Source organism: Mirounga leonina, unplaced genomic scaffold, assembly GCF_011800145.1.
Source record: "Mirounga leonina isolate KUSES-001 unplaced genomic scaffold, KU_Mleo_1.0 Mir_126, whole genome shotgun sequence".
Classification (NCBI taxonomy): domain Eukaryota; kingdom Metazoa; phylum Chordata; class Mammalia; order Carnivora; family Phocidae; genus Mirounga; species Mirounga leonina.
This window is the reverse complement of record NW_023270314.1, coordinates 2,595,174-2,620,466: the sequence shown is the minus strand read 5'-3', so window position 1 is coordinate 2,620,466 and position 25,293 is coordinate 2,595,174. Positions and strand designations below refer to the sequence as shown.

At 36.9% G+C, this 25,293-nt stretch overlaps 1 protein-coding gene across 1 annotated transcript; it reads left to right on the top strand.

Annotated features, from left to right (window-relative positions):
• Positions 1 to 617: 617 nt before the first annotated feature.
• LOC118008963 lies at positions 618 to 12,941 on the top strand. Its single transcript, XM_035002877.1, has 9 exons — positions 618 to 878; positions 1,944 to 1,991; positions 2,864 to 3,001; positions 4,994 to 5,126; positions 5,804 to 6,061; positions 7,425 to 7,639; positions 11,336 to 11,525; positions 11,632 to 11,937; positions 12,784 to 12,941. The coding sequence occupies exons 2-9, from the start codon at positions 1,944 to 1,946 to the stop codon at positions 12,939 to 12,941; spliced, it is 1,446 nt and encodes a 481-aa protein (XP_034858768.1). The 5' UTR covers positions 618 to 878.
• Positions 12,942 to 25,293: the final 12,352 nt, after the last annotated feature.

Sequence of the window (25,293 nt, the reverse complement as noted above, 5' to 3'; positions counted from 1 at the left end):
TAAAATGCTGCAGAAAACAAACAATGGTTTAAGCAATTAAACCACACGACGTGTTAACACTGAAAGAAAGTGGCTCCATACATAGCCACATGAGTGAACTTAACTCAAAACTGCGTCCGCTCAGGGCTGTTCACAGCCACATGTGAGAGGCCAAATGTCCCACTCGGGTTCTCCTTCACTGCCCTCCCCTCCCCTCCCCTCCCTTCTTCCACGCCGAGTGCCACGCTCCTCCACACACCAGTGCTGTGGTGGGACTCGCCTCCCACTCCCCTTCTACCCGCCGCAGCTCAGCGTTTCCATGGAGACCTTCTCTTAATGAGCCGAGGGACAGGGCCTTGCGGCCTGCACGAAACCCGCGGAGCTGCGAGCAGCGGCGAAAAGAGCGGGAGCGGGAGCGGAGCGGACGGCTGGCTGAGAGGAGCCGGGCGGAAGCTGCAGGGAGCCCGGCCGCCTGGTGGGCGGCGGTGGCGGGCTCGCGCGCTCCCGCGCCGCCTCTGCGCCTGCCCGACCCCGCACGTGCGCGCGAACCTCGCAAAGCGCGGCGGCTGCGTGGTGGGGCGGGCTCGGGCCGGGCGGGCACCCGCACGCAGCGGTCCCTTGGCTGTGCGCTCCGCGCCCTGGCTTCAGGGCTGTGCTCTCCTCTCAGCGCCGCCGTTCTTAAAACCTGAGTCCTCTCCTTTCAACTCTGTTCTGCTCTCCCTGGGCCCAAAGTTGCCTCCAGCGGCCTCTCTCTCACGCAGTGCGCCGCAGGGCAGCTGCTCACTTTCTCCGTCCAGGGGCGCGGACCCTGTGACTCGCAGAATTGAATTTGAGCGGGGAATTGGACTTGACGAACAGGCAGCCGGGAGCGATCGTCCCACTTCGGCATTCTTACTAGGGTACAGAGCTTTCGAAATGCTCGTTTACCCTTGGAGTCGGCGCGGGGGATTGACACCGTAACCCCGCGGGTAGTTACATCAGGTTATTGGGAAAAATGAACAAGGTTAAAACTTTGCAGCTTTGTGGCGGTGTCTGGATTGGATTATTACGTATTTCTTTTTAACTGGGTTGAATTTTATCTGAGGTAAACACCTTGATAGGAACTAAAGAGGATTTTGTAGGAAGAAACTTGCTTTACAGTGAGCTCTCGGGAGGGTTTTAAAACCCTCAGTCGTTAAGCGTCTGCCTTCGGCTCAGGTCCTGATCCCAGGGTCCTGGGATCGAGCCCCGCATCGGGCTCCCTGCTCCGCGGGAAGCCTGCTTCTCCCTCTCCCGCTCCCCCTGCTTGTGTTCCCTCTCTCGCTGTCTCTCTCTCTCTGTCAAATAAATAAATAAAATATTTAAAAAAAAATTTAAAAAATATATATATAATACCAAGTCTGTTAATTTTTTCCTTTGTATCCTTCGTTGGATGTAAAGTTCTCAGTTACCCAGGGAGTCTAGATTCTTAAGAAAAGTGACACAAGCTTTTTAGATAAACGCACTTTAAAAATAAAGTGAGTTGAAAAGACCTGTTTTTCCCATTTTGTCAGTAGTTTTGAAATATTTTTCATAACGATGGTGTAATTTTAGAATGTGAGAAATTACTTCCAACGAAGTAGCAGTGTGTAGGTGTTCTAGATTTCCATCAATTAAGGTTAAATAGTTTCACACAATGCTATGCAATTTCCTATAACTGCCTGATAATTCATTTTATTTCTAACACCTGTATATTTAATTATAGCAGCTTCTAGAAGCGAATTATTTTGTTATTTGTTGGAAAGTACTGGTGATTCCCGTTTTATTAGGTGGAGGATATTACGCAGCACCTACTTATTAATGCCTTAACATTCAGATGGATGAACAGTCTAACTTGAAAAGATATGACATTAAAGTGATACACATCTAAAGAATGTCCAATGGTTTAGTTTTGAGGTTAAAAAAAAATACACGTTTAATTGAGCTGAATATACTTTATTTTCCAGATGGAGAAATCAATTATTCTATTGCTCTGGTTACAATATGTTGTTAAGGTAAGACATTTTTGAGCATTTTTTTGAATAGTTAATGGGCAGGATGCTATTAGTCTTCCCGTTTTAGAAAATGAGGGGTATGTTGAAGAGAAATAACACTAAACATTAGTTTTGGTACGTAAGACAGTTTTCTTTGCTAGATGTTGCATAGATTTGTGCATATAAATGGCATCTGTTTTCACTGCTTACAAATTGTGTTGGGAAAATCAGTGAGGAGAGAGATCAGAATTTGATAAAATTCATGGTATGGTGAGGCATTTTAAGGTTGTTTTTGGTAGGAATTCTGATAAGTATATCATTCTCTTGAGGTCTGAAGTCTTTTCTTATCGTCTAGGGAATATATCTCTTATCCTGTGGTCTAGATATTTTGTCTCAGTTGCTAACATTTTCTTTATGTATCAATGAACTGAACCTCTAAAATAACTCAGAGTCAAACATTTTGTACTCCACTTATTTTTATTGCAAGTGTGTTGTCAAGAATATCTGTAAAATAATTTAATCCTGTAGCCGTTATCATCAAAGTACACAGTTGACACACTAGGAGGGTGTGCTTTGATTTTCCTGTGATTTGAGTCTCTTCTTTCTCCCTGACCCCAGGAACGTGGTGTTTCCCCCTTTGAGAAGCATGGATCTTGAATTTCCTTGCTCCCATTTTTACTTATCTTTCTTAAGTCATTTTCAAAATTACGGTAACAAAGTTATCCAACGGATGTTACCTAATTCATGTGTAGAAGTTGATATTGCTGAAATACTTTCAATTACAATTTGACATATTTTAGCCTTAATTTTTGTTGTTTGCTAATAAAATAGTAATAATAACCAAGAATGCATTTTTATTATAGTTTTACAGTTACTTTTCTTTCCCATTTCAGATCTCAAAAAGTTTCTGTTATATGCCAAGGAATAATCGAACAACAGCAGTTTTTATTAAATGGGATGAATTTCCTAAGGGAGAAAGTCCTGAATTTTATATTTTAAAATACCAACTTGTTCATAATTTTCCTGAAAAAGTAAGGCATCTTTTTTTTTACTCTGATAAAAAGTAAGCATAGTGTAAATTTGTGACTAAATGTCACATCACAGTAGGAATTTGATAGTTATTGGCATTTATTTTCCCCCAATTTTATTGAGATAATAATTGACATATAACATCGTATAAATCTAGGGGCGCCTGGGTGGCTCAGTCAGTTGGGCATCTGCCTTGGGCTCAGGTCATAATCCCAGGGTCCTGGGATCGGGCTCCCTGTTTGGCAGGGAGCCTGCTTCTCCCTTTCCTCTGCCTGCCGCTCCCTGGACTTGTGTGCTCTCTTTCTCTCTCTGTCACATAAATAAATAAATCTTAAAAAAAATAAACCCAAAACATTTATAAGCCTAAGGTATACAACATAATGATTTGATTTATGTATATTGCAAAACGATGACCGCAGTAAGTTTAGTTAACATCCATTATCTCACATAGGTACAAATAGCTTTTTCCTTATGATGAGAACTTTTATGATCTACTCTGGAGCAACTTTCAAGTACACAACAGTATTGTTACTTATTCTCATCATGTTGTACATTATATCCCCAGAAATTACTTATCTTATAATTGGAAATTTGTGTCTTTTGATTATCTTCACCCAGTATTCCCTCACCTCTGGCAACCACTAATCTGATCTGTTTGTATGATTTAATTAATTAATTATTTATTTAAATTTTTAAAAAAGATTTTATTTATTTATTTGACAGAGAGAGACACAGTGAGAGAGGGAACACAAGCAGGGGGAGTGGGAGAAGGAGAAGCAGGCTTCCTGCTGAGCGGGGAGCCTGATGCAGGGCTGGATTCCAGGACCCTGGGACCATGACCTGAGCTGAAGGCAGATGCTTAACGACTGAGCCACCCAGGCGCCCCTGATTTTAGTTTTTTTAATTCCACATATAAGTGAGATTGGTATTTGTCTTACTCTGACTTATTTCACTTAGCGTAATTCCCTCAGGGTCCATCCATGTTGTCACAATGGCAGGATTTCCTACTTTTTTATAGCTGAATTGTATTCCTGTGTGTGTGTGTGTCTGTGTGTGCGCTTGCATGTACCAGATTTTCTTTATCCATTCCTCTTATCAATGGACACTTTGGTTGTTTTCCATATTTGGCTATTGTAGATAATACTGTAGTGAACACGGGGGTGCTGATATCTCTTTGGGATGGTAATTTTGTTTCCTATCTATATATACCCAGAAGTGGAATTGCTGGCAGTTCTATTTTTAATTTTCTGAGACCCTTCCATACTGTTTTCCATAATAGCTGCACAAATTTATATTCTCAGCAGTAGTGCACCAAGGGTTCCCTTTTCTCCATATCCCTACGTAGCATTTGTTGTCTCTTCTTTTTGATGATAGCCACTCTGATAGGTGCCATTCTGACACTGTAGTTTCAATTTGCATTTCTCTAATGGCTAATGATATTGAGTACATTTTCCTATGCCTGTTGGACATTTGATTATCTTCTTTGGAAAAATATCTCTTCAGTTCTTTGCCCATTTTTTTCGGATTATTTGCTGTTGTTTGTTTGCTTTTTGTTACTAAGTTGTAGGAGTTCCTTATATATTTTGGATATTAACCCACTATCAGATGTGTGGTTTGCAAATATTTTCTCCCATTCCATAGGTTGGCTTTTTCTTTTGTTGATTTTTTCTTTTGCTATGCAATTGGGATCTTACTTTTATTCATTAGTGTATGAAATGTTAGCATTTTATGAAATATCTTCATTAAGTAGTTGATCAAATTACCATTACACTTTTTCATAGGAATGATTCTATTTTTAATAATTTATATGCTATACAAGTAATTATTTGAGGTAACATCATTTTATGTAAAAATAAATATTTTATGTATATATTACATTCTATTTGAAAAATTGCTTCTTATGAAGGAAATATACAAAAGTCAAACTTTTAGTGAATGTACCTGACACAGAGTTAATAAACATTCCTTAAACAGATAAATCTAATTATTTACAGAATATCAAAAGCATTCTTGTAAACCCACAAGAGCTTTCAAAATCAATAATACTAGAGGAAAAGGAAGACTATCACATCATTCTACAGTCCATAAAATATGGACAAATTTTAAGTGAAAAGTCATTTAAAACCCGTAAGTAATATGTATTTGTTATTCATCTCCATTGCCTAATTGTAAAAGGGAAACAATTTTATTATCAGATAATCTGAATTTTATGGTGACTAACAGGTATATGATAGTCCAAAATAACATCATGATGGTAGTGTTTTTTTTTTTAAGATTTTATTTATTTATTTGACAGAGAGACACAGCCAGAGAGGGAACACAAGCAGGGGGAGTGAGAGAGGGAGAAGCAGGCTTCCCACCTAGCAGGGAGTCTGATGAGGGGCTCATCCCAGGACCCTGGGATCATGACCTGAGCCGAAGGTAGACGCTTAACGACTGAGCCACCCAGGTGCCCCGTGTTTTTTTTTTTTTTAACATAATGTAAATTTCAAAATTTAAAGGAAATTATAAATTAAGGCAGGAAGAAGATTTTCATTTTTGACATTTGATGTGTACTAATATGAATAGATAGGCATAGCAGAGATGTTACATGTCATCCAGATTATCTAAAAATATTATAAAGCGGATTTATAATCTAAGTCATTTATTTCAAGCAGAGGACAAGAAACTCCCATATAGTCTAGAAAATATTTTATAGTAGATAATTTGCTTTCCCATCGTGGTGATTCTTTTGTAATTCAACATCTTTTGTGTTTCATTCAGTTTTATTTGAATCCGACTAATTATTGTTCTTGATTTTTTAGGTGGTTTCTCAACTAGCAATATTAAAACAGTAGCAACAAGCACGAGTGTTTCTTTTAACTGGAGTGTGCTGTCTTCCAATGACATTTCAGTGTCAATATCTCTCAATAATTCTTCACGAATTATGCAAAATAATGTTACAGTTTATGAATGGGATAATTTAAAACCTGGAACCTTATATGCTTTTAAATTTGAATTTGAACAGTTGTATTTGGATTTTATAAATATATTTCAGAGACTGGATGTTCAAGTAGAAACAGGTATGCAGATATCTGGTTCTTTATTAATATATTATGTATCTTGTAGATAACTTGGTAGATGTATTGTTGTTTTCAAAAGTGGCTTACCCAAGTATTAGCCACAGAAAACTGCTTGTAAATGAACCAGCATAGTCCCTTTTTTCTAACTATGTCTTTCTGGTATTTGACTGATTTATTGAACAAGCTGGATTTAGCAAGTTTAAGAATTAACTTTGTTTCCTTCCAGCACTTTTTAAAAATGGAACCGAGTGGGTTCTCTTTTCTTTAACTCTGGCAATTATTGATAGCTTTTTAGGTGACTTTCAAGTTTCAATAAACAGTCTCATTCTCAGGTATTAATAGGTCCATTAAAATCCAATATAAAAATATCAATCTTTCATCCTATTTAAGGCTTCTTCATTATTCATCCCCGGTCAGACCTGATCAAAATTTAGAATACTACAAGGAAAAAGGGAATGTATGTTAAATTTTTTTTGTGGCTTCCTAGATCTACTTCCTTCCTCTACATGGTGGGAAAGGATTTAAGAGAAGAGGAGAGAGTCATAGCTAATCAGGGCAACATGCTGTGATGGGCTAAGAGTCCTATTTTAATACCCTGTATAGGAATAAACTTTGAAACATAGTACATGTTTACAAGTGAAGTGGAGAGAGAAACATGTCAGTAGGAAGAAAAAGATAGTAAGGTAATTAAAGCATCCCTTCTTCCCATCCGCCTTCTCCCCCCCTGTGAAAAAACAACAATTTCTTCAAAAGATCCTTCTCACATCTCCCTAATATGTTGGGTTGAAGCACTGATACAATATCAAGAGTTAAAGTACAGTATCTAATCTCAACAGGCTGGTATTTTCCTCAGTCTTTCAATGGTGTGCCATCTTAGAGAAGAAGGCTAAGTGTTTTCTGGAAGGTGAACCCATTTGAAGTCAAGTAGCAGTGGTAGAGAGCAGAATTCTTAGCAAGTGTTATATCTGGTTCTCTAAGATAAAAATAAACCTGAAAAGTCTCTAAAATAAACTTAAAAAAAGTCTCCACCAGCATAAGAGTAAGGGAAAGGAAGGGCAACCTAAAGTGACTTAGAAAGAAAAAAAAAATCTGTGGTTTTTATTTTAATTAAGTTATAATTGGACAATAATTCTGCATAATTAATTCTTAGAAACTACTTAAAAACTATTTTAATTGTTAGTAATTCATTTGCTACTTGAATAATAGCAACTTTAGCGCTTTTACTGGTTTGGGAGAAATATAGGGAAAGTGTACAATTAATGCTGTGAGGTTTTTATGATTAACTACTATAGATGTTAGAAATGTACTAATGAAATGTTATATTACTGAATTCATCTTTCACAAAACATTTTTCTTTTGGTAGGTTCATGTTCACAAGGATGGATAGCATTAAGAAATAGCTGTTATAAAATTAGCAAAGAGAGTACACCATGGAATATAGCCCAGCGACATTGTAGGTTATCCTTAAGTTCTGCACACCTTGTGGATATAAAAAATGAAGAGGAAAAAAAATTTATATTTTCACTTCTCAGGTCAAATAATCAAATAATAATATGGACTGGTCTTAATGATATGAAGGTTAGTAAATGCATATATCATGATAGAACTATTTTTGTTTCCTTCTTCCCTCCCTACCACTCTCTCTCCCTCCCTCCCTCTCTTCCCTCTCCTCCCCCCACCCTCCTCTTCCTTTCCCTTCCCTTTCTTTTTTCCTCCCTGCCCCCTCTTCCTTCCTTCCTCCATCATACACTAAATATTTATCGAATACTTCTTAAAAGCCAGACACTGTTTCTTTCTTTTTTTTTTTTTTAATATTTTTTTATTTATTTGTGAGAGAGAGAGAGAGAAAGAGAGAGCATAAGCAGGGAGAGCAGGCAAAGCAGGCAGAGGGAGAAGCAGGCTCCAGGCTGAGCAAGGAGCCCGATGTGAGACTCGCTCCCAGGACCCTGGGATCGTGACCTGAGACGAAGGCAGATGCCTAACTGACTGAGCCACCCAGGCATCCCCAGACATTGTTTCTTTTTGTTTCTCTATCTCAATCTTTCCCTCCCTCCCTGCCTCCCCACCACATCTTTTTAGAGCAGTTTTGGTTCATAACAAAATTGAGGGGAGGTACCAGAGATTTCCCACATATCCCCTTTCTCCACACATAAATAGCTTCCCCCCTTATCAGTATCCCCCACCAGAGTGGTACAGTTGTTACAACCGAGGAACCTACACTGACAACATCGTAATCACCCAAAGTTCATAGTTTACATTATGCTTCACTCTTGGTGCTGTACATTCTATGGGTTTGGACAAATGTATAATGACATACATTCATTATTATGGTATCATGCAGAATATTTTCATCACCCTAAAAATCCTCTGTTCTCTGCCTATTCATCTCTTCCCACCCCCTTCAATCTCTTTGTAGGCATCTATATCTTTCCATAATTTTGCTTTAATTTTGGTCTTCCTCAGACCTGTATGAAATGTAGGTGATCTCATCTATTTCTTCACTTATTTACCACCTAGCCCAATTGTTCTTAAATATTTAGCTAGCTCACTTTTCTCTTATGAGCTCCAGACATCCAATTTTCTTCTTTTCTTTTAGGATTTTTTTTATTTGACAGAGAGAGAGAGAGAGAGAGAGAGCACAGAGCACACAAGCAGGGGTAGTGGCAGGCAGAGAGAGAGAGAGAAGCAGGTTCCAGGCTGAGTGGGAGCCCGATGCAGGGGCTCAATCCCAGGACCTTGGGATTATGACCTGAGCCGAAGGCAGACATTTAACCGACTGAGCCATCCAGGTGCCCCTATCTAATTTTCTTCTGATTATCTCTTTTGGAATTTTCCATAGATGCTTCAGCATTGCCCAGACTGTCCTCTCCTTCCCACCAACCTGCTCCACTTCCTCTATTTCTCACCTCTGTGAACAACATAGTAATGTGAACCTGAAAATATGGAATATAGAAATTTTGTTCATTTTATTTCTTTTATTTCAAATATCCAGGTTTATGAAAGTTAATTTTACTAAAAGAGTTATAGAAAGATCTGAAGATTTTCTATTCAATACCAGTGAAATAAGGAATGTGTGACATTTTCTCCAACATTCCTATCACTATGGAATATCTCATGAAATTTCATTTTGGTCAGCTTTTTGTAGGAACACCCAACACCTAGCACAGTTATCTCTGCCTAGTCTGTATTTTCTTCTTGATGATCCATTTCTTAAAAATTTCCTGCCACTCGGGCAGCTGGGTGGCTCAGTCGTTAAGTGTCTCCCTTCAGTTCAGGTCATGGTCCCAGGGTCCTGGGATCGAGCCCCGCATCAGGCTCCCTGCTCCGCGGGAAGCCTGCTTCTCCCTCTCCCACTCCCCCTGCTTGTGTTCCCTCTCTCGCTGTATCTCTCTCTGTCAAATAAATAAAATCTTTAAAAAAAAAAATTCCTGCCACTCAAAAATAAATCTGTTCTCTATGGGATAGCCTGACCTGTAGTGACCCAAGGCAAATCAGTTTGATACCATTTTTTCTGTGGAACTTTGCATCAGCTTGGGGAAGACTATTGACAGTTCTTTTCTCTTTTTTAAATTTTTTTAAATTTATTTGAGAGAGATGGGTGGGGGAGGGGCAGAGGAAGAGAGAGTCTTAAGCAGACTCCACACTGAGTGTGAAGCCCAACTCGAGGCTCGATCTCACGATTTCATGACCCTGAGATGGAACCAAGAGTCGGACGCTTAACTGACTGAGCCACTCAGGCGCCCCTTACTGACAGTCTTTAATTGCATTTTCATCATTCTCTTTTTGAGCTTCCTTTAGCTTTTCATGGGCAGGGAATGAAGTTCTAATAGATTCCTCAAACCACAGTTGATCTCAGACATCTCACAAGCTTGCCTCCCAGCATGCCAGTCCCTTTTCAAGTAGACCAGTTAGTGTATATATGGTTGTTTCCTGCTGTTAGCATGATTGTTATAAACTGTCTTCTAGTAGATCTGGTTACTGGTTTCTGCTCTAAGGTTCAGGTCATATGGTCATGACAGCCAAAGTGAGGATTCCCAAGGTGTCATGATGGTTGCTGTGAATTATTCAAAGGGGTCTAAGATACAGTCTCTGCTTTTATGATACTTAAACATAATTTAGGAGGTAAATGAAATGTCAAAGTAACTACTAAGAAAAACTTCCTTTATACTAGTAGCCGAGTCCTGTAGTGTCTCCTAAGGGCTGAGCACCATGCTATGTGCTTCACTTGTGTGACATATGAGGAAATTGGAGCACAGGGAAGTTAACTTGCCCTTGTGGACATGCATCAGAGTCTGCTCTTAACCATTATACTCTATAACTTCTGTGGGAAGCTGGTCTCTTGAGGTTAGCATCAAAGTCACCTCTTGGGTTATAATCCCTATGACGGGTTGAGAAAACAATCACCCCATTCACTCATGCTGAATAAGTGTGAGTTTGTTGCTGGACTTTGAGGATAAAGACTGTGTCTTATTCATCATTGCGTCCCCAGCTTCTAGTTAGGGCCTGGCACTCAGCAGGAACGTAGTGAATGAAAGATTAATAGTTCTGTATTCCAGTCTGGAAAGTTTATACAGGTATCTCTCATTTAGATCTCACAACAACTTTATGAGGGAGGCACTATCATTATTCTCATTTATAGATAAGGAAAATGGAGCTCAGAAAAATCCTGGTCACACTGCTAACAGATGGCCCTGCCAGGCTTTGAATCTGTGTCTGTCTGACCAGTGCTTTTTGCCCTAAGCACTTATGCGTGCTGCCTCAAGCCTCTGTCTGTTTTCAAAGCTGCAGTGTCATATATGCAATCAAGCGGATTTTTGGGGGAAACAGTATTCCTCCATTCTGTTAGGTGGAATTGGAACGGATTGTTTTAATATCTCTTACCTGTGAGAATTGAGGTTGGTGATACTCACCAGTGGCATCCCTTAGTAGGAAGGTATCAGCAACCTCCCCTGATGCATATGCATATGACTTATTTGGTGACTTGAAATAACTAATCGGTAATGAATAGTGGGTCTGTACTTGGCATTGTGTTGAGCCTTTACATGCACTGCCTCTTTAATTAATTTAGGATGTAGGTTCTATTATTATATCCATTTTATGCATGAGAAAATAAAAGCTTAATGTGAGATTCAGCAATTTTCTTGAAGACATATGACTAACGGGTGAATAAAAGTGAACTCTGTCTCCAACTCAGAATAACTCATGAAGGATACATATATTTGAAGATATGACACTTCTCCTTCAAATTGGCTTAATTTTTACATCTTATTTCAGAAAGAAGGTCATCTCACATGGACAGATGGATCATCTTTTGGCCTTGAGAAGAATGAAATCTTTTCTTTTCCACTGCTACCCAAGAATGAAACAGATTGCTACATTTTACAGCAAAATGCAACTGGATCAAACTATTTCTTTACAAGATTTTTCTGCTCTGTTCCATTGCCATATATTTGCAAATATGAATGTAATTATTTTAATTAATATTCTTATACCATGTATCTCACTTTTATTATTTTAAAGATAGAATTATGATTTCTAATTACAATAATCCTCCTCTATGTTTTTTTCAGCACCTTCTCTGCAGGAAAACCTTTTGATCTATATAAAGGATGTTGGAACAACTGAAGTTGTATTTGGTTGGCATAATTTGAATGCTTGGAATAATTTGAATAAGTGGCTAAAACTGGGATATAAAATTATCATTAAGTATTATTTAGATTATACAGAAGAACAATATTTTGAAAGCATATCCCCAAATACTACAGAAAAAACAATTACCCAATTGTTTCCTGGCCAAATTTACAGATTTTTACTCTTTGCAATAAACGAATGGGAGACAAAAACTATGTTAAGTTCAGTATTCTTTGTTGAAACACGTAAGTTATAAAACCTCTGAAAGTTTTGAATTATTGAATATCATAATTAGCAGATATTTCCTGAGGGTCTGGTATTTTCTCGTAACACTCTCGGCATACCTAAATCTTTAATCATTTTAAATTATGATGAATCCATTTGTCTTTGGCTTTCCTGTTAAACTATAAACCCATGAGGGCAGGAACTATATCTTACTTGTCTTTTTTTTTTTTTTTAAAGATTTTATTTATTTATTTGAGAGAGAGAGAATGAGAGAGAGCACATGAGAAGGGGGAGGGCCAGAGGGAGAAGCAGACTCCCTGCCAAGCAGGGAGCCCGATGCGGGACTCGATCCAGGGACTCCAGGATCATGACCTGAGCCGAAGGCAGTCGCTTAACCAACTGAGCCACCCAGGCGCCCTATCTTACTTGTCTTAACAACACCGACTAGACTGTTGCCCACAGTGGATAATCAATACATTTTTGTGGAACTTAAGTTTTGATATGTGCTAAGAAAGACTATACTTTCAGGGATCATTTCTATAGTTTGATATGTGCTAAGAGCAGGAGATAAACAGACATGCATTATGGATTTGGGGAGGCTTATAATGAAGAGAATTAGTAAGGAGTAAAAGTAAAAGCAAATGAGATAGCAAAATGTAGGAAAATATGAGTCTAAATTCTCAATCACTAAGTGGTACATTTAATAAATGCTTTCTAGAATTCAGAAGATGGGTGATGGGAAGACTCATGGAAAGGAGAGGCTTAGATTAAACTTGAAGGAAGAAAAGCATGTTGTGAGCAAAAGTTTGGAGACAGGAGCTTGTGGAAAAAGAATAGTGTAGGTTAACTGGAAAAAATTTCCTCAGGCATGACAGTAAAATCAGTTGGAGTGGTGAAGTGGTACCAGATTTGGGAGTGCCAGGGACGTGAGTCTCAGATGGTTGGACTTGACCTTAGAAGCATTGGAAATCCACTAAGACTGCAGTTTCTAAGACTTGCTTTACCTTTTACAAAACACTTTTAATGCATAATCTCACAAAGGTCATACCTCAACCCTGGGAGTAGCTATATAGAAATGAAAAAACTGAGCTTCAGAAAGGTTAAGTAAACTGACCAGAGCAACACACTTTGTTAAGCCACACAGGAACCCAGATGGTCTTATTTTAACTCTTGAACTATTGCTTGTAAAGAAAGAAGAGGAATGTGTGTACTTGTGTGTGTGTGTGTGTGTGTGTGTGTGAAGGATAAGGACAGATACCGGTTTGAAGCTGATAATGTACAAGGTGCTTTTTAAAGAAAATTAACCTGGAAGGATGAATTAGGAAAACCACTGACTGGGATTGGATGAAATGGTTTGGAGTGGGGAAAGATTTCTGCAAGAGGATGAATGCCCGAGGTCTAGTGATGACAGGAATGAAGAATAAGGAATAGGAAGTCCCTGCTCTCTAGTGTGACAAGACACAGAAGGTAAAAGCCATGGAAGATGTGATCATAGAATGCCAGAAGTGCCATTTTTGGTGGTTTTGTTATAAAAATAATGATTGAACCAATAACGTGGGTCAAACACTTTGCTGAGTGCTCTCCATTCCTTATCTCATTTAATCTTCTTAATTCTCCAAGATAGCTACTACTATAATTCCCACTTTACAGTCAAAACAATGGAGGCTCAGGGAGTGTAAATAATTTACTCAGGGAGTAGAGACATACAGTGGAAAAGCCAGGACTCAAATCGTTTTCCTTTTCTCTCCAAACTAGACTACTATGGAAGTACTGAGAGGTGAGAGAGTACTCTGCCAGACTCTGTCACTAATATAATGTATTTTTCTGATCTTTTAAAATCTCCTAGGCCCATTATCAGCTCAAAATATCACAGTTACTCATGTGACCCCAACAGAAATATTTTTACACTGGAATCCTCCAGATCTTACATCTTTTCACCATTACCTTGTGACTATTTTGGATGTGGAAAACAATAAATCAGAAGAGGTGCTTGTTGAAAAACTCAACACATCGATGAAAATCGGAGATCTGAAATCTTTCCATCATTATCTGATATATCTATTCAGTGTAGCAGAAAGAGGAACTTTAAGCTGCTCTGAGAGACCTATTTCAGCCGTTACAGGTAAGCACAGGCACAATTTTGCTTTTTAATAAAAAATGTAAACTTCATATTTTGAAATTTATTTGCTGAAAATTAATTATGTTGATCCTTCATCGGTATGAATACTCACAGCTAAACATTTGTTTGAGTGTTGAATCAAAATTTAGCATAGATTCTATACTAAATCCGTTTAGATTTGCATGAACTCTTTAAACATCTGCGTTGTTCCTACCAGAGTTCCTAGAAGACATCTTTCTTATAATAGCCTTGGCTGGGAAATAAGTTATCATGAAACATGAAGATAAGTTCATCCAGTTCTTTTTAACAACACTAGATCCAACAAATTGGTCTGCATATTCACTCAGTTTTACTCAAATTCATTTTCTTACACAGTGTGATGAGTTGACCTCTAGGGGGCAGTATCATCCCAGGACTTTGGACAATTGCATTTCTAATCATTCACCTCCATATGCCAATTTTGAATTCTTGTCTAGAGCGTAATCACTAAAGTAATCTTTTAATTAAGCAATATATTTACCCCTTAAGTATAAGTCAATGTTTTTTTTAAAAGATAAAAGTATTGTATGAAACAATGCATAGCTAAACATGTTTTGGAGTATATTCCTGTGTATAATATGTGTATTGTTGGTGCATGTGTATTTAACATGCCTATATGCAAAGTTCTTTGGCTGAAATCCCAATCAAATCATACCAGCTAAAATTTAAACACGCTAGAGCTGAGGTAGGAGAAATGAAAAATGTGCACAGCCATAGATTAATTAGTGTTCTCTTACTCACTGGGAATACTTGGGATACTTTGAAAATAAGAACAACAAAAGGTACTATTTAATGAGAACTAAATGCCAGTGCTTAACATACATGTATTCAGTGTTGTAAATCCTAAGCAAAAGTATTTTTCCAAATGAATAGTAGATAGCCATGTTTTCTCTTCCTTGAGCGCAGACAAAGCACCTTTCAATGGATAAATTCTTGGTTGACTCTTTTACACTTACGAAGACGCTTTCTTTTCTTTTTCTTTTTTTTAAATTATATATGTTTCATGTGCACAACATTATAATTCAACATCTGTATACACTGCAAAGTGATCACTCAAAATTCTTTTTACCATCCATCATGCTACCCTTGGCCCCCTTCACCCCTTTTGCCCACTCTCCAACACAGATCCTCTCAGGTAACCATAGATCTCTTCTCTGTAAGATGCTTCCATTTTTAACTGACAGAGAGACTAGGAGGATTTATCACAGATTTGTTCATTTTGAAGTCAAATTAAAATCTTTTATGGCATGTACCTGTTTACTAGAGGGACAGGATTAAGGTACTTGTGTGTCTGCACTTTTAATTTTTGGGTCATTTGCTCTGTATATTAACTGTAAGGTGACACAGCAGTGCATATGTAGGAATTAGTAATCCAGTGCTCCTTTACTCTCTTAAGGTTAAGGCAATATCCTTTTTTCATTCATTATTCACTCAATAAATTATTTTTCTAGTATCAGGAGCCGTAATAGGTACTAGAGATGCAAAGATGAATAAAACCTAGCCTCTGCCTTTAAAGGGCTTATGTGCAAATAGAGTGAGACAAGTAAGTTAAAAAACAGTGATAATACTGCATTATAGTTACAATTATAGGGGTTCTGCTCTGGGGACTATGGGAGCGTAGAGAGGGATCAGTTAACCCAGAAGTCTTCTGGTGGAGTCATGAACTGCTTCATGAGGAAGAGTAGGAGTTAGCCAGGAGGCAGTGGGGAGGCAAGAGGATGCTGTAAGTAGGGCAAACAGCAAGTGCACAGGCAGAGAGGACCAAAGAAGAGGTATCTAGGAAAACCAGACACGGCTTTTAGAAGGGACTGACATTTGAACATTAGCAAATTGCAACTAGTTTGGCAAGGCTGGAGTACGGGAGCATGTAGAGAATCTAGAAAATGTAAACTAGGCACAGAACATGAAGAGCCTTCATATATATTAAGGAGTATATTTTATTCAGTAAAATTTAACTTTTGGGGGGTCGCAAAGTCTTTTGAGAATGTGGAAAAATTAATGGACCCTCTCCCATAAAAATACACATGCATGCACAGAAATTTCTGTGAGTAATAATAGGGCTATCACAGACTTACTAAATCTCATCTTTTCCTCAATCTCTACTTATGTGTGGCATTCAGTAGATTTCATCTAAGTCCTCCACTGAAGTGTTTGTAAGTTTAGCGGTTATACAGGAACAAAGATCTGAAGTTGTCTCACCCTGGAATCTTGTGGGCAGTTTGTCTAATTGGATTATTCTAGCATTCTCTGATAGTTTTACATACATAATTAATGCCAATGCCTAAAGTCAGACCAAGTACAATTGTGTGAAGTTGTATAGGATGAACAGATTATGGGTCTGACACAGAGTGATATTTTCCTGAGAACTTAAAACGTGGTGTTCTATTATGTTGATAGGAAGTGAATTCCCTATTTAATACCACAGCTTCCTCCCTACAGCCACTTCATTCCTGGCCTCTCTAACCTTAGCTTACTTTTTCTTTTTTTCCTTAACCTTATCATATCTAAAGTACTATATAATATACACATTTATTATATGATCGTTTATTGTGTCTTTCCACCTATTACAATATAAACTGCATAAGGTAGTGACCTTTGTTATTTTTTGTTGAAGCATTCTACATGCCTAGGTGGCTACCTGGTACATAGTAGGTTCCCATGCACCTTTGATGAAAAAATGAATAATCTTGGCAATGGGGACATTATTCTGATGGAACTCTTAAAAACCTAAAGAATCTGCCGAACACTCTAGTTTTCCTTGATGTGTAATGTGCTTAATCTTATTGACAAATCTTGCATAGTAATAACAAGACATATTTTTCTCTAAAATTGAGTCCATTTCAAGTCATGGTGCTGTAGGGATTTGCTAAATTTACTTTAAACATGAAGTAATATTGGATTAAGACATTTTTACTCCAGAGCAAGAGTAATGCTAACAATAAACTAAGATAAGTGTTACCTATTTATCTGTTTCTTGAAGGTATTAGTCCTCCTCAGAAGGTTCATGCAAAACCTGAAGATGTCGGAGAGGACAGTATGATTCTTCAGTGGGAATCCCCACCAGATGGCCATGAGGTCTACATTCAAATCAAACCCTCATCAGATACAAGAGAAGTCATGAAGCTTTTTGTAAGGGATGCTAATAGATTCAAGATTGATAATTTAACCCCTGGGATGACATATGACATTGGAATGGCAACAGTGATGAATGGGAACTTGAGTGAGCTGGTAACTATTCAACAAACTCTAAGTGAGAATCAAATATTTTTCATTCATAACAGATATCTGCTGATTTGGGGGTGTTGTGAAATATTCACTGACACACCCTTCTGGTAGTAGGTTTTACCTTTTTAAGTAGATTGTTGGTGTGCTTATCGAATGGTAGCCCAGGACCTGGAGTGGTTTGCATTCCTCTTCTCCTGAGAATGCTTAATGCATGAATAAAGGCAGCATTGTTTACAATTAGAAACTTGACCCTAAAGCCATACCAGCTAGCTTTGAATCTGGGCCCAACTAGTTGAGTGGCCCTGGACTATGTACTCAAACTAATTATGCCTCAATTTACCCATTTGTAAAGTGTGAGAAAATAATGGTATATGTTTTATGGATTTTCCGGAGAATAGCTGATTTAATAAAGGTAGGGACTCAGAACAGTGCCTGACATAATCACGATATGAATGTTTGTAATTATTAATGATCAAAACAAAGACAAGCTATTGTAGCACACTGAAATAAAATATTGACAGTATTTAAGAGGTTTAGGACCAAACCAACAACAAATCTCTATGTTTTTTCTCAAATAAGTTTAATTCACCCGATAGGTAATCATTGACAATCTATTAAGGAGGAAGAAAGAAAAAAAATGAAAAGTAAATAATATTTATGGCTATTTATAAATTGTGCTAAACATTAGGAGGGAAAAAAGCAACGTGATGTGATACAGAGTAACTGAAGAGGGGTGGGTGGTTCAAGTGTAGATAGACTGTAATGGGAGTTGCATTTGAAGGCACTAATGGATGAGAAGGAGCCACAGTGCAATCAGGTGGAGGAAGGGTACTTTAGGCATGAACACTTACCATAAAGGCACAAAGGCTATAAAACAGGGAAAAGATTGGTATATCTGAGACCAAAAAGGCTGGAACATGTGGTGTTTAATGAAGAGGGATAAGGGGAATATGAAATGATATTGGAGAGGTATTCAGGGGTTAGATCACATAGAGCTTGTAGGCTGTGCTTTTGAGTTTGTTTTAAGGGCAGTGGGAATCCATTGAGGGTTTTATGAAGGAGAGGGATGGTGTGATCTATGTTACAAAAATTTCCCCCTGACTATGTGCAAAGAATGATTTGTAAAGGGCCAGGGATGGGAGTAGGACAACTGGGTAAGAGTGTCATGGAATTTAGGCAAAAGATTATGGTGGACAAGGATGGGAAAGTGCAGATGGAAAGTAATAGATGTATTTTATAGTATGAAAGTAGGAAGTCTGAGCTTTGGTGATGGAGTGCATGTGAGGAATAAAGGAAGGGGGTTTTGACTTCTACCTAATTTGGGTAGAAAGAGGTAACTCTGAGGAAAGAAAGAACATTGGACCTCACAGGCCTTTTTGGCTAACAGTAGAGCAGCCTGATGGAAAAAATGCCTTGGTCCAAAAAACTATGTACCAGTAGTGTCCACACTTAACCAACATCGAATCTTCTCATTTTGTCCTCCAAAGACTAAAACTAATGAATCACTGAACGCTACATCAAAAACTAATGATGTACTATATGCTGGCTAACTGAACATAATTAAAAAAAAATACTAAAACTAAATTTGTGTATAGCACTTTCATACTTAAACTTCTGAGAAAATGTGCCTGAAGATAATTATCATAGGAAAAAGTTAGGAAAAAAGAAAACACCTGAAAAAAAGATATTCCTAAAAAGAATTATTTCATGACCATCAAACAGCCCAAAATTTTTATTGGCAGAATGGAAGTACTAAAATTAAAATTCATAGATGGCAAATGAACTGTAACCAATGATTAGCAGTATGAGGTTAGAGTGTCCCCACAGTGTCTTGGTGCCTAAGTTTTCTCTCTCAAAATTTAGATCATTGAATACATTTTTAAATTGACTTCCAGCTCAAAAGTCCTATTTTTCCTTTGAGTCCAGGGAACTCAGCAGATTTCAACCTCTCTGCCATCTAAAATATAAAAATTTTATCTCTCTTTCTAGAAGGTGAGCTTCTTTGAAATCTTACTCAGCCTTGTATCTCCAGGTATAAGCACAGTTCTTGACTCTGTTTAACTCGAACACATTTGTAAAACTGCTCTCCAGCATGGAAGCTGAAACATGATTAACATATATAAATCCTAGGAAAAATGATAGAATTTGGGGGTTTGAAGTTAGGACAGAGATCTTGCCAATGCCTTACCTGATACCCAATTCCTAGCATAGAGCCTCTCATTATTTTGTAATGCACACCTGTAATTTTCCTTTATTATAAGGCCATGTCTGTTTTCTGGAAGTATCACAGACAGAGCAGATCTACTCCCTGATTCACATGAAAGGACATCAGTTGTTTGGAAATAGCCATTAGGTGTTCCTGGTTTCTATAGTTTCTTCCTTTCTGGTGAGTTATCTTTAGTTCCTTCAAGCATATCACTATTTCTTATAATTCTGTTGGCCTTTCTATTCAGTTCTTAACCTTGGTAAACACAACTGGCATCATCAGATTATTTATCATTCATCATTTTTATTTGTCTCAGATGATAAATATTAACCTATCCCAAAGTGCATAAATAGAAATTAATTCTCTGTATGCATTCATTCAACAAACGTTTGTTGATAATTATTATTTACCATGTCCTATTTCTCTTTCTTCCATAGACTTCGAGACAGTTAAGCATAGAGGGACATTTACCTTTTAATGACCTTTTGTAGACATGTAGAAGAAAATAAAACTTACGTGTTCATTGACTTTCCTTTTCCTTTCGAAACATATTTGTCCATGTCTCTAATTATCCTGAAAATAACTAGCAAAACTTGATTTCCAGTTATTATTGTGATGCACCTGAACTGTAACATGTGACCTTTGGGAGAAGGCAGTGCTTAGGAGCACAGACCTTGGAACTGGATTGCCTCAGTTGGAATTCCAACTCCGCGATTATCAGCTTATATCCACTGGGAAGTCCCTCAACCTTTAATGACTCTCTGCTTCCTTCTCTCTAAAATGGGAATGATAATAATCTTATCTACTGTATGAAATTAATAAAATTTAAGGGCTCAGACACCAAGCAAGCACTATGAGAATGTTTATTGTTGTGATGATTTTTATTTCTCAGTAGGACTGGACTGATGGCTTTGTGGAGTGAAGAGCATCCCTAGTGTTTCAACCACATTAAAGTCATTTGTCTATGTAGTCTCTCATTGTTGGAGAATTAACTGTACTCCTTTTCCTGAGGGAAGGAGAGCTGGTATTTGAGTCTCCTTTTTTCCCTCTCAGTATAGAAGAATAAATTTTAAGATAGACTGGAAATCTCTGAGACCTCATTCTTTCTTGCCTATAATAAAAGCCTTTGAGTTTAGCCTTGTTCCATTTATCTTATATTGAAAAAACCTCGCACAGCCCCCAGTGCTATCATTTCTTTTGAAAAATCTTTTTCAGGAAAATGAGTAAGGATAAAGGTCACAGTCACGAAAGTGGAGACACCAAGAAGTCTCCAGAATATGGCAATACTATTTATTTATTTATTTATTTATTTATTTATTTATTTATCTATTTATTTATTTATTTATAGGCTATGCTTTCTCTCATTTGAGTTTCCAGAGGTTCAGAATACAGGTTTGAAGAGAAGAAAGAACTTTGTCCTGTTGTACACTTTTCCGGCCTTTTTGTCCATCTGCCTTAATATGTCATTTATTGATGCCATTGGTCCCATTTCCCTGAACAAGTGGAACTGATTAAAAAAACCCACATTTACCCACTATAGAGAATGTCACAGACTCTATACGCTTTTAGAAACTAAATTAGATAATGCCTATTTAAAGCATTGTCTTTCCTTAGAAAATATCTTCAGCACCTAGGAACACGGCGGAAGTGAACTGTTTCCATGACTATATTGGCCACTTATTTCCAATCTCCAGATATTTAATTTCTGCCCAAGGCAGATTTAGAAACTTCCAGATTATTGCCCACACATTTAAATGGATTGGATACTTGTAGGATGTCATACTAGCCTTAGAAAAATCATACTTAATGTAAGAGCTTTGTAACTGAAGAGAGCTGTAAGGGATTTAAAGAAGAAACCCACAAAAAACAGTGATGACAGAAAAGGGGAAGTTAATATAACTGGAAAAAGAAAAACATGGAAAAAGTGCTTTGAAACCCAGTAGTATACCATATGGTATTTGTTATGGTTAATATATTGAACATTTCCTCATAACTACCCAGACTGAAAAAGGCAAGAAAGTTATATGTTACAAATGAATGAATTGATGGAGATATGGCACAGATTTTATGTTCTAGAATGCTAATTATAGGTATGTGTTTAAATCCTTTTACACAGTACTGGCTCTGGGTAAACTGGCGGAATCACATTATCAAATACAGTATCATTGACTTAGAACAAGTTCCATTGCATCAAACCAGATGTCACAAAGAAAACTGAAAAGCAAAGTCTGTCCAATTATTCTCTGGAAGAAAGAATATTTCCTCAGAATGTATATCTTAGAAGAAGATATCTACTTAGAAGAAAGACAGATCTAAGGATATACCCTATAGTATTTCAATAATCCACAAATAGAGTTGAAATTAAAATTGACCTGAGGAAAAAAATAATGTGAATAGAAATGATCTAAAATTTCAAATCTGCTCTAAATGATACAGTAGAGGATTACAGTACAAGAAAGCTCTTACGTAGAGGTCAGCGAGAGTGTGAAATGTAAGCGAACCCTTCCTCTAAACTGTTGCCAGGACTGTGCTCCTAAAAATGAAATGAAATGTCTGTTCAAAATCCCTGTGCCTGCAGGATAAAGTCTGATGTCCTTAGCATGGCATGCAAAGCCCCTTGCAGACAGCATCCAGCCTCAGAGGTGGCCTTCCACGCCTGATCCCTGTTCCTCACATACCCCAGGCTTTAACCACCCTGAGAGCCTGGCATGTGCCGGGAACTAAGCTCTTTGTATATAAATACAGCTCTCATTGAATTGTCACAATGACCTTTCAAAGTAGATACTAGTCTCCTTTCATTTTAGGGATTAGTAAACCAAGGCACAGAGTGACTTAGTAACTTGCCAAAGATTAGTAACTAATTATCAAAGACTAGTGATTAGTAATTTGCCCTGCTAGTTAACAGCAGAAAGAACTTGATATTCCCTGAATACACAATGATGATGATGATGATGATGATGATGATGATGATGATGTCCTTTTTGGTTTCCATGGTTTTCTCTTTGTCTGGAATTCCCTCCTTACCACCTCACCCCACCACACGCTCTTTCTGGTAAACTTGTACTACCCTTTAGGATTCAGATAAAACATCTTAGATTCTGGAAGCCTTCTCCAATGATCTCTGCTAGAATTGTTTTCTTCCTCTCTTCTCAACAGCTTTTTGTTCATGTTATCAGCTCAGCTCTATCCATTTGGGATTCTAGTAAGTGATTTGTGTATCTCTTTCTTGAGATTGGGAACTCTGAGTGCAGGAATCTGGCATTATTTACTTTATTTAAGCACTTCTCCTAGTATATAGGTTTTCAAAAGCATTGGCTTAATAAATAGATAAAAAGGTTAAAAAAAATCGGAAAATCTCAGATTCTTAGGTTTTGGAGACTACTACTGAGAATCAAAAAATGAAAGTTAATCAGGTGCTTCCAATATATATGTACATACACTCTCTCAGAATGTCCACCTTGTTTTTCTGTCTAATAATGACATAGTAAACATAAGTTTGCACAGGCATTTAGTATTTTTGCATATTCTAGAACATGCCAGACAAAATAGAAATGTATTTGAAATTTAAAAAAACCCACTAATTATAAATCTCTCTTTTTATTTTTCAGAGCCCAAACCAGTCCAAATTGTCATCCCATATGAAAGTCATAGTACCTCTGTAATTTTATTTGTTCAAATGCCTGATCTTGGAGTGTTTGATGGCATACATATTGTAATTGAAGGAGGGCCAAATGTTACTAAGCCTTTGAAACATGGCAATAAAATAATTGTTGGCAATTTAATCCCAGGCACAGAATACAATTTTTTTGTTTCCATCATCAGTGGGACTAAATTAAGTAATATGTATTATGTGCCTGCTGTAAAAACATGTAAGTATTTGGGGACTTATATAAGTTTTTTCTTGATTTTGATTTTGTGTACCATTTCATAGTAGTAGGCTACATTCACTTCAATGCAGTTATTTTCATAATCGCAAAAGCCTTACTACTGAGCCTGATCTTTCATTGCTCGAGTATAGAGAAAGAGCTAACTTTATGTAAAATTGAGAAGTCATGAATTTTTTAAATCTATCCATTAACAAAAAATGTATGTGCATATTAATCAGAATTTACAATGACTTATTTCAAGAGTGAGGAATGTGAATAATTTTAGGCAGATTATAAGAACTAGGTTATATTTTTTGAGTCTAGAGACACTTAATAGTGTCTCTCAAAGCACATAATCTTAGCATGTGTTTGCTCTCTCCATGCTGCCCTTTGTCTGGAAAGAACTAGTATATATTTTCCCTACTACTTTGAATATTTAAAATTAGTATGTATTATATTTGTTCATACCAGTACTTACATTTTGAATTTCATATCAATTTTGATTTATCTTTTCTTTAAGCCACTCACAAATTCTACAAATACTCATTTTGAACATTTGAGACACATGAAATTTATCTAAGATATTGACCCAGTAGATATAGAAATGAATGGCACAGAGTAATAAATGCCATACAAAAATCATATGTAGTCTTAAAAATATTATGATTTTGACTATAACATATCCAGGTTCTTCATGTTTTGCTCTTTTGGTCTTTAAATCTACACATATATTATTATACCACTATGCGTCTTCTTCCTCTCGAATTGTAATCTTTCCATTACTGTTTAAACTCAAGTTTTCATAAAATACTCCCAAACTGGTATCACCAATCACATTATTATAACAGTACTTTAGCATATTCATAATCAGCTCAGTATATGTTTATATTTTATTTTTGTTTGTAATTTTTATATACTTTTTATTATCATATCTGTATTTTCTGTCTCTTCCTTATATTATAAATCATTATGGGCAGCGTTATATTTGACAGTTCTTGTCTTTAAAAATAATTAGTACTTGATCATCTAGATATATCAATTTTGTGATGTAAGTGGCAAAATATATCAATATATAAGATGATAATCTAAAGCTTCAATTTTTTAAATTTTTCTGAAAATTTCTTTTTCTGTATGCTGAATGGGGTCTTTAAAATGGAAAATATAACCATTAAAACTCATCAGATAAAATTTCATTTTAGCTTTTGCCAATATCTGATACAAAGAGGATTCTTTTACTCCCTTGTCTGGACTTCACATTTTTCTCTCTGTTGTCTTTTTAGCTATGGTAATAGATTCAGAAAGCTTTAATCTCTTTTTCTTCTTTTGAATATTATGCAATTTGTAACCGTGAATTTGCTGCTATGTAGTTTTTGCTGCAAAACCAAAATTAGCTGCTTGTTATGGTGTTTGCAATGACTCTGAGTATTGCAACTGATTATTATATTTAATGAACTGTCATGGATGTATAAACTATTTTAACTTAGAATATAGAGATGGTTGATTAATAAGCTTTATTGTTCTTTATTCACATTGTGGTTTTTTTTCCCTTTAAAGGGATAAATTAAAAGAAAAACCCAATTAGAAAACATACAAGAAGAATTTAAATGTGTTGTGTGTTTTGGGTAGGTCTGGAAGCACCATCAAATATCCATGAGGGCAAAGTGACAGACTCTTCCATAGAAGTTCTCTGGAATCGCGCTGATGGGAATTTTCAGCATTATGAAATCACATGCATGAACTGTACTCCTGCTTTCATGGTACATTACAGGCCGCTCTTGGAGGCATTAAACTTGAGTCTTTCATGCTGAATCCAATATTACTGCATCCTTACATTAGATAGTAGTGAAACTAAATAACCCCATGCTTATTTGGTTGTGTTGAATTGTGGAACATTTTTAAAATGAACATGTGCTAATTTATT